The following is a 12,524-nucleotide window of genomic DNA, read 5'->3' on the forward strand; positions in this document are numbered from 1 at the left end:
TGCCACCTCTCCACCCCTCACCTGTCCCTCCTGGTCAAACCCCAGGATATCGTTGCCCACACTGCTGGTCCTGCCACTCTCCATCTCATGTTTGTGCCTGAAGAGCTTTTGGCGGGCAAAGCCCCTGCCATTGTCCAGCTCTCCGTGTGTTAACACTCCCAGCAGAGTACTCTTACCAGCATCCACGTTACCCACGACTGCAACCCTGAGGGACAGAGGAGTATCAAAATGTCACTGAAACTGTACAAGGAAGGCATCACTCTCTGACAATGTCTCATTAAAGAAAGCGAAACCAATGTAGTGAAAAAAGAAAGGAGGTATTGTGAGTGGGATCTATTTCTGGATTGCATCCGTGACCCTTTTTATTCTGATCTCTTACCACTCACCTGACCTCCAGGAAGTCCAGCTCACCCACACGCCCGGGCGGATTAGATAGTCGCGTACCAAACCGGCAGCCTCATTGCGGCCCCGAGCGTAATAAGGTCAGCATCCACTTGCTCACACATAGAGCGCACCGTGGCTGCTGAGGCCTCCATATCCCTCTCATCCAGGCCCCAGTCCCCACCATCTACGGCAGAGAGAGACAGAGGAGGGAGAAGAACAAGCGCTAAACTTACACAAAGTAAAAAGCGGACTCTACGATTTGTCGAGGTTTTTGTAAACCGCTTTGGCACAGATTGACTGCAAAATTGGAGGAAATATGTTTGTGTTTTTCTCACCTGAGCCCATTCCAACCATATAGATGGTCTCTCCGCATCCCTCTTCCATCCTGTCCCGTAGCTGGCGAAGTAACGAGTCATACTGCTCTCCATTTGGGCTAACAAGTGCCAGCTATTGGGTTTGTGCACGGAGGTGAAAAGGAGAAAACAGAGAGAAAATGAACTGTTGTGGGAGCTATGACCCTGGCTGGGTGGTTGTTCTACGATACATGTATAATCAAAGCAAATCCTTTTGCCAATGAGTTAGAATCTGTGACAGTCATTGACTGTTCAAAAGTTGGTGGTGATTGCCCGAGGTGTGGTTGCTTTGACAGCGACTGCACTTCAAAGTGAGCATCACTCTGGACATTTTTCCCTCAGTTCAGACAACTCTTTTATATTATATGTAGAAAGTAAACCTAGAGGGAATAGCAAGTTCAAAAGCTGCTCTCCACACACAAACAAAGCGGTCTCTCGTCCAATGAAACGCCTCAATGTTACATGTGAACACACTATTATTAGGCTAGTGGGAAGGCATCAAATATCTTGAGATACCGCAACTGGACTGAGAACAAAGTGCAACCATGCTTTTATTTTCTCTTAAGGTCTCCCCACATAGAAAATAGGTTCTCCTATACAATGTTTCACTGCAAAAGTGGTTAAACTGACAGATATTGTGACAGCATCCTGTTTCAGACGTCGAAGCCTCTGAGCCTCCTCAGGTGGTAGAGCCGGGGTTAGGGTTAGCTATTTATAGGAGTGAGCCACCTTGACAGCCTCCCCTTTGGTGGATACAGGGGTCAGAGGAGGCTTTAGTCCCACAGAAGTCCACAATCAGTGCCTTCATCTTGCTAAGGTTCAGCTGCAGGTGGATCAGTTTGCACCACCCGACAGTCATCCACCAAACCTCTGTATTCCTCTTCCTGTTGTCCACTGATAACACCCAACATTTGCGGAGTCATCCCAGAACTTCTGCAGGTGGCGCGACTCTATGCCCATTTCTGTGACGTCATGTTGTGTTCTTTAACCCCCCAGTGTAGCACAAGTAGACTTTATATTTCACAATTATTGTTTTCCTCAAATCATTTATAGATCATGACAGGTCCGACCTCACTTGGAGGCAGCTTCATTTTACAGAGAAAGAGAGAAATAAAAGAGACGGAGGGAGGGACTGCTTTGTGCTGGAGCAATTGTTGCTGGAAACAGTCAGCTGTTACCCCAAACTCCTGGGCAGTTAAGTGCTTGTGTTATCGTTTTTTACCCTCATAGTTTTTAAAACGTTCTTGTGACAGCGATGGAGACAGTCAGCCACGCATGGTCATCTCAGGTTGCGGGGTCTCCAAAACTTTAATCTCAATTTTTTAAGACTGCGGGTTTTTTCGGCTCCGCCGCAGCTTAAAACGTACACTACCCTCATTCAAAATGAATGGACAAACGTGCGTGCGTGTGCGTGTGTGTGTGTGTGTGTGTGTGTGTGTGCGCGTGCGTACGTACGTGTGTCTAGGCATTGCTGCCCGGTATGGTCCAGCAGCTGGCTCACCTGTTACCTGACCATTACCTTGTTGCACTCCTGTATTTCATCAGCCTGTGTGCTTGTGATGGGGTCAACGCCATGTCAAGTCAATGTTATAGTGTGTGACAAACCATAACAACCCTTGTTTGACGACGCAATTGTTTACGTTGCTGTGCCATGCTTTAGACAGTATCACCAGACTTGATTAGATAGAGACTTTGTACCTTAGTAGCATTATGGTGCTGCAACGTGCTTCGACTGATAACAAAGCGCAGCAAATGTTAGCGTTAACGTTACGACGCTGAACTTGGCTCCACATTCGCTCCATATTCGCTCCGGTTCACTTTAAGTTTCGATTCCACCTTAAAAAATGCCTGATTCAGCCATTGGGTGGCAGTGTTTATCGCAAAATCGAGCTATTCTGCATCAGTGCAGATCACAGCTTTATATATATATATATATAAACATTTTCATATACTGAAAACATGTCTTATATTTTAGATTCTTCAAAGTAGCCACCCTTTGCTTTTTTTATTAATAAGGGAAAAAATTCCTCTAATTAACCCTGACAAAGCACACCTGTGAAGGTAAAACCATTTCAGGTGACTACCTCTTGAAGCTCACTGAGAGAACACCAAGGGTTTGCAGAGCTATCAAAAAAAGCAAAGGGTGGCTACATTGAGGAATCTAAAATATAAGACATGTTTTCAGTTATTTCACACTTTTTTGTTAAGTACATAATTTCATATGTGTTCATTCATAGTTTTGATGCCTTCAGTGAGAATCTACAATGTAAATAGTCATGAAAATAAAGAAACACATTGAATGAGAATACTCTGTGTGTGTGTGTGTGTGTATATGTATGTATGTGAATATATATATATATATATATAGTATCTCCTTACAATTGTTTTATCTCCTCTAAATTGTTTTATCTCCTTCTCTTATGCAGGTTCAGAGGAAGCTTCTTCCCTGGGGCTGTCACCCTACTGTACTAGCTGTGCATCCCGGTGACAACCGGTCAACTAAGCCCCCATCTCCCGCATCCCACCCATAGCGTTCTATTTATTTACAAACGTAGGCTTTAACTACACTTATACATAGCCATATTCTATTGCTCTTCATACTATTCATCCTTCACATACACCTAGCCTATTCTTACTAGTTAGTGTTACTATTACTATTTCTACACTACAATGGTACTGGTTCCCAAACTGCACATGAATATGGTTACCACACTGCACATGACTGTATCCTACATACTGTTATACATAGATATAGATAGATACATATACAGTATCTATATTGTTTGTATTACTATTATAATGTTACTGTTCCTACATTGCACATATGTACATGTTCTTCATATTACATAGCCATACTTATTCTGCTATTCTATAACTGCTAATAGACTGCACATATTTCTCTTTAATTTATATTACTCTTAACCACCTTTTTGTAAATCAACTGCACACTAATGTCTAGACTGTACTATATTTATTGTCCGGACTATACTTTGTTGTCTTTGTACTCTGCACAATGTCAATAAAGTTTAATCTAATATAATTTAATTATTTTATCTCCTTGTCTTCTGCATTATTCATTTTCTAATGGTTTCAAAATGCGGAGGGGAGGCACAGGTCCCTGATTTGAATGACTGGCAAAGAGTGAGTAAATAAAAGGTTTAATAAATAAAGCAGTGTCCTGACACACTTGGTTATCCCAAGTGCATTTCCCAGTCCCTCCTGTCTCTAAAAATTGTTTCCTGACACTTGTTTGTGCTGAATCTGTCTGAATAAAAGCCAACAATCTTGGAAATTATATTTAAAAGTCACAAATTTTCATGGCTTGGAGACTGCCATACTGTGAGGTGTAGGTGCAATATTTTTATGTCCATATCTACTGTAGAAATATGGAGAAAATCCAGTTCAAAAATACATATTTTGACATTGCTGTTGCAACAGATGCTGATTTTGCACTGCCCCCTAACTGCCAAAAATGGTTGTCCGTTGAATTTCTCACCTGATTCACATACTATAGATTAAAATGTTTCCAATGATGGCCCATATGTCCATATTTACTGTAGAATTATTGAGAAACTCGAGTTCAAAAATACACATTTTGACATATTTTTACGTTGATATTGCAACACATGCTGACTTTGCACTGCCCCCCAACGGCCAAATATGGTTGTCCGTTGAATTTCTCACCTGATTCACATACTATAGATTAAAATGTTTCCAATAATGCCCCATATGTCCATATTTACTGTATAATTACGGAGAAAATCGAGTTCAAAAATACATATTTTGACATTGCTGTTGCAACAGATGCTGACTTTGCACTGCCCCCTAACGGCCAAAAATGGTTGTCCGTTGGATTTCTCACCTGATTCACATACTATAGATTAAAATGTTTCCAATGATGCCCCAAATGTCCATATTTACTGTAGAATTATTGAGAAAATCGAGTTCAAAAATACGCATTTGGACATATTTTGACGTTGATATTGCAACAGATGCTGAGTTTGCACTGCCCCCTAACGGCCAAATATGCTTGTCCGTTGGATTTCTCACCTGATTCACATACTATAGATTAAAATGTTTCCAATGATGCCCCAAATGTCCATATTTACTGTAGAATTATTGAGAAAATCGAGTTCAAAAATACGCATTTGGACATATTTTGACGTTGATATTGCAACAGATGCTGAGTTTGAATTGCCCCTAACGGCCAAATATGCTTGTCCGTTGAATTTCTAACCTGATTCACATACTATAGATTATTATGTTTCCAATGATGCCCCAAATGTCCATATTTACTGTAGAATTATTGAGAAAATCGAGTTCAAAAATACACATTTTGACATTGCTGTTGCAACAGATGCTGAGTTTGCACTGCCCCCTAACGGCCAAAAATGGTTGTCCGTTGAATTTCTCACCTGATTCACATACTATAGATTAAAATGTTTCCAATAATGCCCCATATGTCCATATTTACTGTAGAATTATTGAGAAAATCGAGTTCAAAAATACGCATTTGGACATATTTTGACGTTGATATTGCAACAGATGCTGAGTTTGCACTGCCCCCTAACGGCCAAATATGCTTGTCCGTTGAATTTCTAACCTGATTCACATACTATAGATTATTATGTTTCCAATGATGCCCCAAATGTCCATATTTACTGTAGAATTACGGAGAAAATCGAGTTCAAAAATACATATTTTGACGTTGATATTGCAACACATGCTGACTTTGCACTGCCCCCTAACGGCCAAAAATGGTTGTCCGTTGAATTTCTCACCTGATTCACATACTATAGATTAAAATGTTTCCAATAATGCCCCATATGTCCATATTTACTGTATAATTACGGAGAAAATCGAGTTCAAAAATACATATTTTGACATTGCTGTTGCAACAGATGCTGACTTTGCACTGCCCCCTAACGGCCAAAAATGGTTGTCCGTTGGATTTCTCACCTGATTCACATACTATAGATTAAAATGTTTCCAATGATGCCCCAAATGTCCATATTTACTGTAGAATTATTGAGAAAATCGAGTTCAAAAATACGCATTTGGACATATTTTGACGTTGATATTGCAACACATGCTGACTTTGCACTTTGACAATTATAATGCAACAGATGACTTTACCTTAAATTACCTAGAAAATAAAATGTAAAAAAAAAGTATTTATGAAAATTCTTTTAAAGTCATAGCGTTTGACAATTAAAACATTTACTCTGTACTGTGTTGTGTGCTATGTTATCACATCTTCATGTTATCACCAGTAATAGATGTTCTAAAACAAACATCTTCTCACTATGTATTTTTGTTGAAAACGCAGCTTCCTTTTGTGTGAATAATTATATAGCTTAGCCTACCCTATGCTATTCTTTTCTCTAAACAGCACGTGGTTTAACGTCGAAATAAAAACGGACAGGTACGCAGATGCCATGCGACCCAGCGCATCCAATAGGCCATTGTACTTCTATAGGGCATTAAGCAGTGTAATATAGAATATTTTGATATGTCATCCGGATAGTGATGCATATTTCAAGCAATAATGTCGGCGAAAAGTCACAGGTATGTAAAGACATCGATTAATTTTAGACTCTATTGTAGGCTGGTCACAGGGGTGGTAAAATAAATTTTCTAGCGAGACATTTTTGGTCGAAATATTAACAAAAACTTTGTCGTCTTCGGCACAAAACTACTGATTTAATGCATTATTCTTAATTTCTATATCCACATTATACCATGTTTGTACATGAGCATTCATTTTTATTGTACCACAATATGTGGCAGTAACTTTCACTGTGAATATTTAGCTAATATTTGAACAATTACGTTATTAGCCTACGATGTTCATTTTGGTAACACGTGGTAAACTTACGTGTTTGAACCTGTATAATAAAGTTAGGGTCAACTTTTTTGGAATACAATTTCAAATAAATAACATGCACCTTATATTCCATATTGACTCTAATCACAGGATAAAGTGACAGTGGGGCTTAGGTGGTGATTAATAGCGGGATGAAATGTTGGTGACATGTCTCAACAGTGCTTTTACAAAAAGGACAACTACCATAGCATTAGGGGTTTAGAAAGAGTTAAAATGGTCAGCAGTTTAGATACATACACATTTTCTAAAGATCTTACCTCTATGCATCCAGAGCTTCTTGGTGTTAAACACATTAATCAGTAATGCACCTCTTGTATTAGCCTGTTAGAATGTTAGATTGTTTGTAGTCATGTAATCATATCCCTTTTTTTAAATACATAACTGGGGAAATAGTTCCTGACAGAACAAGATTTACCAGAATTGTGAGATAATTGTCTTTATAATTTCTTTTTAAATAGAAATATTCTTACTTTGTCTTCATCTTGCAGATTCAAAGTCTTTGGAAGGGTAAGTCTACAAATTATGTTAATGATATGTATTCTAATTTTTTTAAACAGACTTCTACAGAAAATCATGTAATACTTAAATTTTTTCACAATTGCTAAATCACATTTTTTGCAACCTTACACCCTTTTCTCCCTTCACAAATTACAGTTACTGAACTTATTGCAAAATCAAGCATTTGCCACTGTTCTGATCCAATGTATGATTGATGTGTTACCTTAATTTTTTTGAGCGGTGTATACATTTATGTTGGGGTATGATTTTCATTAACATTTGCATATTTTTTCTAAATGTATTCATAAATGTTATAATCTTTGTAATCTAAACAGGATCTGTGCATAAACACAGGAAAATTATTTTTCTGATGATTACATTACAGGGACGTTTCCGGTGTATCAGAGGGGGCAGATGTGAGAGTGGCTGCACTCACAATGCAGTCACAAGGCCAAGAAATGACAAGCATACATGGTTTGAAAATACTATATGGGGAGGAATGTGGCTCTGTTCAAAATAACTAACTCTTACAACCACAGAAGGAGGCTAAGGAAAATATATAATGAAGTTCTTCAGGTGAGACATTCTGCTCTTCCACTACATCTACATATTCCCACCTTTGTCAGTAGAAGTTACATTTGATGCTAGATGGGCTTCTTCACAAAAACAAAAAATATTATAAGCTCTGAATTTTAAATTGATGATATGCACAGAAGGCATAGAATAGTAACCTCATTTGATTCTAGTTCAGCCAGGTGTGTTATAGTCACAATTATTGATTATGTTATGTAAGAGGTCTACATGGACAGGTTATGTGTAATGATTTATGCGTGTGTCCACATTTGCATTATGGTGAAAACAAGATATTTAGTGTTGGAGTCAACATGTAAGAAGCACAATATAACAGAAGATGTTGTTACAACACAGACAACACAAATAAATGAGCTGGCTCAAGAGCCTTCAGTACATATTGTTCATTCCGGCCATAACAATGTGTTTAACTGGTGTCCCCTTTACAGACAATGGTAATGATGTTATGGTGTGGTGTTAATCTAGAGTTATATCGTGTAATTGTTGAAATGTGGAACATGCATGATTATGGTTGGTATGGATTGTGATTATGGCTGTGGTTATATTACTTCAAATACAAATTGTTGCCTCAGACGAGAAGAAACAAATGTGTTGTGTTTGAAGCCTTCCGAAGCCAAAGATGGTTATACATTCCAGTGACTTTGTAATTTAAGTAGTTGGGCCTTCACATGATATCTTTTTGTACATAGTAAACTTTTTATAACCTGTTAAACAATCTCTGACACACTTCAGGAACAAGAGTCACAAGGTGTACCCACTGAAGAAAGAAAGTCTGACATGGAGCCGGTGAGAGACTGAGGATGCCGAACAAATACCACCTGAGATACAGTCACCTGATTTAGAGGTTGGTGTCGTTAGTTGTGTTTTGTGAGATGTTGTAAACACTGTATTCTGTCAATACATTTACAGATGTCCACAATTTAACAATATTTCTCCATAGACCTCACATCATCAAAATGTAGAGGAAGAGTGCCTACCTAAAGGTGTCATCACAGACACGGTACACGTCGTCGTCACAGATGAAGAAGACGACGAACAAGAACATACACAGTCACCTGACTTAGAGGTTGGTGTCGTTAGTTGTGTTTTGTGAGATGTTGTAAACACTGTATTCTGTCAATACATTTACAGATGTCCACAATTTAACAATATTTCTCCATAGACCTCACATCATCAAAATGTAGAGGAAGAGTGCCTACCTAAAGGTGTCATCACAGACCACGTAGTACGTCGTCCACAGATGAAGAAGACGACGAACAAGAACATACACAGTCACCTGACTTAGAGGTTGGTGTCGTTAGTTGTGTTTTGTGAGATGTTGTAAACACTGTATTCTGTCAATACATTTACAGATGTCCACAATTTAACAATATTTCTCCATAGACCTCACATCATCAAAATGTAGAGGAAGAGTGCCTACCTAAAGGTACGTAATAGTTTTTTTTTAACCATGTAGCTGCAAAATTTGAATCAACCATTTCTTTAAATATATCTTGTCAGTGCCAAAGTTGTCAAAGTCACTTATTGTTGTCTTACTACTCATAAAGTGTCTGTTGCCTGTTTTATAGTGTTGTTTGATGGCCTTATATTATGAATTAATTTGTATTAAATGTTAAAGTCCAGGAGGATCCCATATTTCATTGACAACACTAAAATCACTACTCCTCTGTCGTTTGTGATACTTAAACCTGCCTCCTAAACCCTACGTCCACAGCTCAGCGTTAGATATAAATTCTGTCCTCCCAAAATACTTATTTAAAATGAGACTTTCTAATGCGGAGACACAGCACTAAGAAATAGAAATGCATGGAATTTAATAACTAATGCCAATATGGCAGTTGTGCGTGAAGCCTTGCGCACCTACTGTTGCCGCTATACGATGCCCAATATTTTCCCAAAATGTGTAGCAATATGGCTGCTGAACAGAGGGACGTGCCTTAAAGGAGTTTTTTACTACTGATTTTCCCTTTAACCACAGGGGGCGCCAGTGGATATCACTCTCTAGTTAGCTCTGCTTTAAGCATTTCAGGACCAAGGCCAGTTACCAGGGGTTATAAAGACTGTATAACCCATGGTAGCTGCTTATTAGCATGCAAAGGAAACAAGCGCTTCAATTTAACAATGAAGACATCGATTTCAACGTGTTATACCCTACTACTTTCTTTGATCCTGACAGTGCTAACAGTGGGCAGTTAAGTTATTTATAGTTAATTCCACTGTTTTGAATTCGCAATTCAAGCATACACTACACTCCAGAATAAATGTCATCTTTAGTAAAGTTGACTAAAAACATGTATAATTAAAGCTGCAAGCAGCGATGACCGGGCCTTCCCCCCTCGTCCTACCGGGTTACCACCGGACACCGCTCCTTGCGACCGTGCATTTGTAATAATAATTCCTTCAGTTTCGAGAGGGCCTTCGCCCCTGTCAGCGCTCGGGCTCTAAAAATAATGTTGCTGATTTCTTGGAATCTCAACTTGGGCAACGTGTTTATCTTAAAATTATTTATTTCTTTATGAGATTTTCCTTTTTGTCAGAATAAATTTGTGTACCGTTAACATTGTAGTATTCATGCTGAGATTACAATCAATTACCCCGAAAAAAACATGTTTTAGTCAACTTTCCAAAAGGTGCCTATGATTCTGGAGGTTAGGCTACTGTATATATAGTCAGTGCTTGAATGTCTATTTCACAATACTGTGATCAACTGTAAATATGCTAACTGCCCACTGTTAGCACTGTCATGGTCAAAGAAAGTAGTAGGGTACAACACGTTGAACTAGTTGCATTCGTTGTTAAATTGAACTGCTTGTTGCATGCTATAAAGGCATGACTACTACCTATAGTTGCAACTGTGCGATAACTCATAAAAGCCTTTGAGGTGTCCCGATATATGTAATTAATGGAAATTACTTTGTCTCAAACATAAATTCAGTATATCAGGACACTTCAAAGGCCATTAGCCCTTACATCACATGTGCTCTCTTCCTTTTTCCATGATTCAGGAAACACTGCCACTGAATACACCTACACAGCAGCAAGAGAAACTTTACTGCTTATGCCGCCAGCCAAACTATGAACATGAGCCCTATGTAGAATGCAAGAAATGCAAAGACTGGTTTCATCCATTTTGTGTTGGAGCACGGACACATGAAGATCTGGAATGGATTTCACCTTGGTTTTGTCCAAATTGTTCTAGTCAACCCCCAAAAAGCCTAAGAAAGCAGCTCGCGGCTATTCAGTAAACAAGAAAGCATAGAAGACAAGGAGATTTGTGACAGGGATGAGAGGAGAGAAGACACAGATAGCAACACATCTAGCCCTGAAGTCTCTAGCAGGTCAGACTCTAGTGACGAAGGCTGTCCGGAGTTCTACCAATCCCTTTTCAACGAACCCTGAGTGGGAGGACATAAAACCTGTAGATACCGAAAAAGGAACAAGTGGACATCTTGGAGGCACATGGTGTGACATCTTTGCCCAAAAGATTTCAACCATTTCAGACTGCGTTTTAGTTTTCAAAAGGAATAGAACAAAAATACAAGATTCCAGAAAGAGAACTGGTCCTTTTGCGGCATGGGGAGGCACATTGCAAGTTTGCCAATTGTAGGACCTTCAAAATGATAATTCTCCAAGATCCTGGGAGTCACAATGACGAGATTATTGTTGAAATTCATGTCTCAGGTACAGAGAACCACCAAACAGCATTGTCCCATCGTAGGCACACAAGAAAAACAGAAAGGGAAAAAATAAGGAAAGAACTGGGGAATTCACCCCAACCCACATCCACACAAAAAAATGGCTAGTGCCAAAAGGAAAAACTCCTTTCAGGAAATTTTGATCAGGTGCCATCCATTCCGGTACTCAAAAGATATCCAGTGAGAAAACCTTTGAAGGCAGATATCATGAAAACACATTTTGGACATATCCCTTGTACAACAAGCACAGGACTCAAGGTCCGAAAGTACAGCTTTAAGACACCACTATGTGCAGTTTATAGGGATGTCACCTTTTACTGTTCACATGTACTCCCTGCCTCAGCTCAAAGCTTTGAAGGAAAAAATTGACAAGAAGCAGCTTTGCTTATATCTTGATGCAACAGGCACAGTAGTAGCCAAACCTCCTAAAGCAAAAAATGTACTCTATTATGCACTGTGCATGCCCCTGGAGTCGCCAAGGCCTACTGTAGTTCCCCTTTGCAGAAATGATCACCTCGGACCAAACGTCTGTGAACATACAGAACTGGTTAAATTGCCTGTGCCGAGATTACACCTCTATATACAAAAAGAGTTCACGCCACAAAAGTGGAAACAGATTTCAGCTGGGCCATCATCCACGAACACTGGCATCCCTGTCAAAGTGTACAATACACCAATACTTACAGAGATGCATGGAGGTGTGCCAGAACACAGAGCCTTGTACATTTACAATTGTGCACATATGTGCTGCACATATGATCAAGATTGTGGCAGACAAGGCATCTAAAGTGAAGTGCAGTAAAAGTACAAGGTCTCTGTTCCTACATGCATTTGCCTTGGTACAAAATGCAAGCAATCTAAAGGAAATACAGATGATCCTCCATATGATTTCTAATGTATTCTCCTTACACTCCATGACTTCTGCATGTTCAAGTATTAATGAACTACAACAGGCAATACAAAAACAAGGCTTCGATAATGAAGTGAAGGCTGCCCTGGACACAGCTGGAGTGGATCGAGAAATAGGTGAAGATGAAGGGAAAACTCCAAAAGGCATTGTACGGAACTCTCCCTTCACACGGCTATTCAAAGAGGTGTTAACCCTGCAAGAAGCTG

The 12,524-nt window shown here is 39.3% G+C and overlaps 1 protein-coding gene across 1 annotated transcript in view; it reads right to left on the reverse strand.

The window, feature by feature from the left end:
- The window catches only part of gtpbp1 (GTP binding protein 1), a 37,976-nt gene that overhangs the window by 8,173 nt on the left and 17,279 nt on the right, over positions 1-12,524 (reverse strand). The window contains 5 exon segments of the mRNA XM_039824227.1: positions 22-205; positions 387-421; positions 424-476; positions 479-568; positions 720-831. Coding sequence (XP_039680161.1) covers positions 22-205; positions 387-421; positions 424-476; positions 479-568; positions 720-831 — 474 coding nt within the window.

The sequence above is a fragment of the Perca fluviatilis genome, chromosome 15 (assembly GCF_010015445.1).
Source record: "Perca fluviatilis chromosome 15, GENO_Pfluv_1.0, whole genome shotgun sequence".
NCBI lineage: Eukaryota > Metazoa > Chordata > Actinopteri > Perciformes > Percidae > Perca > Perca fluviatilis.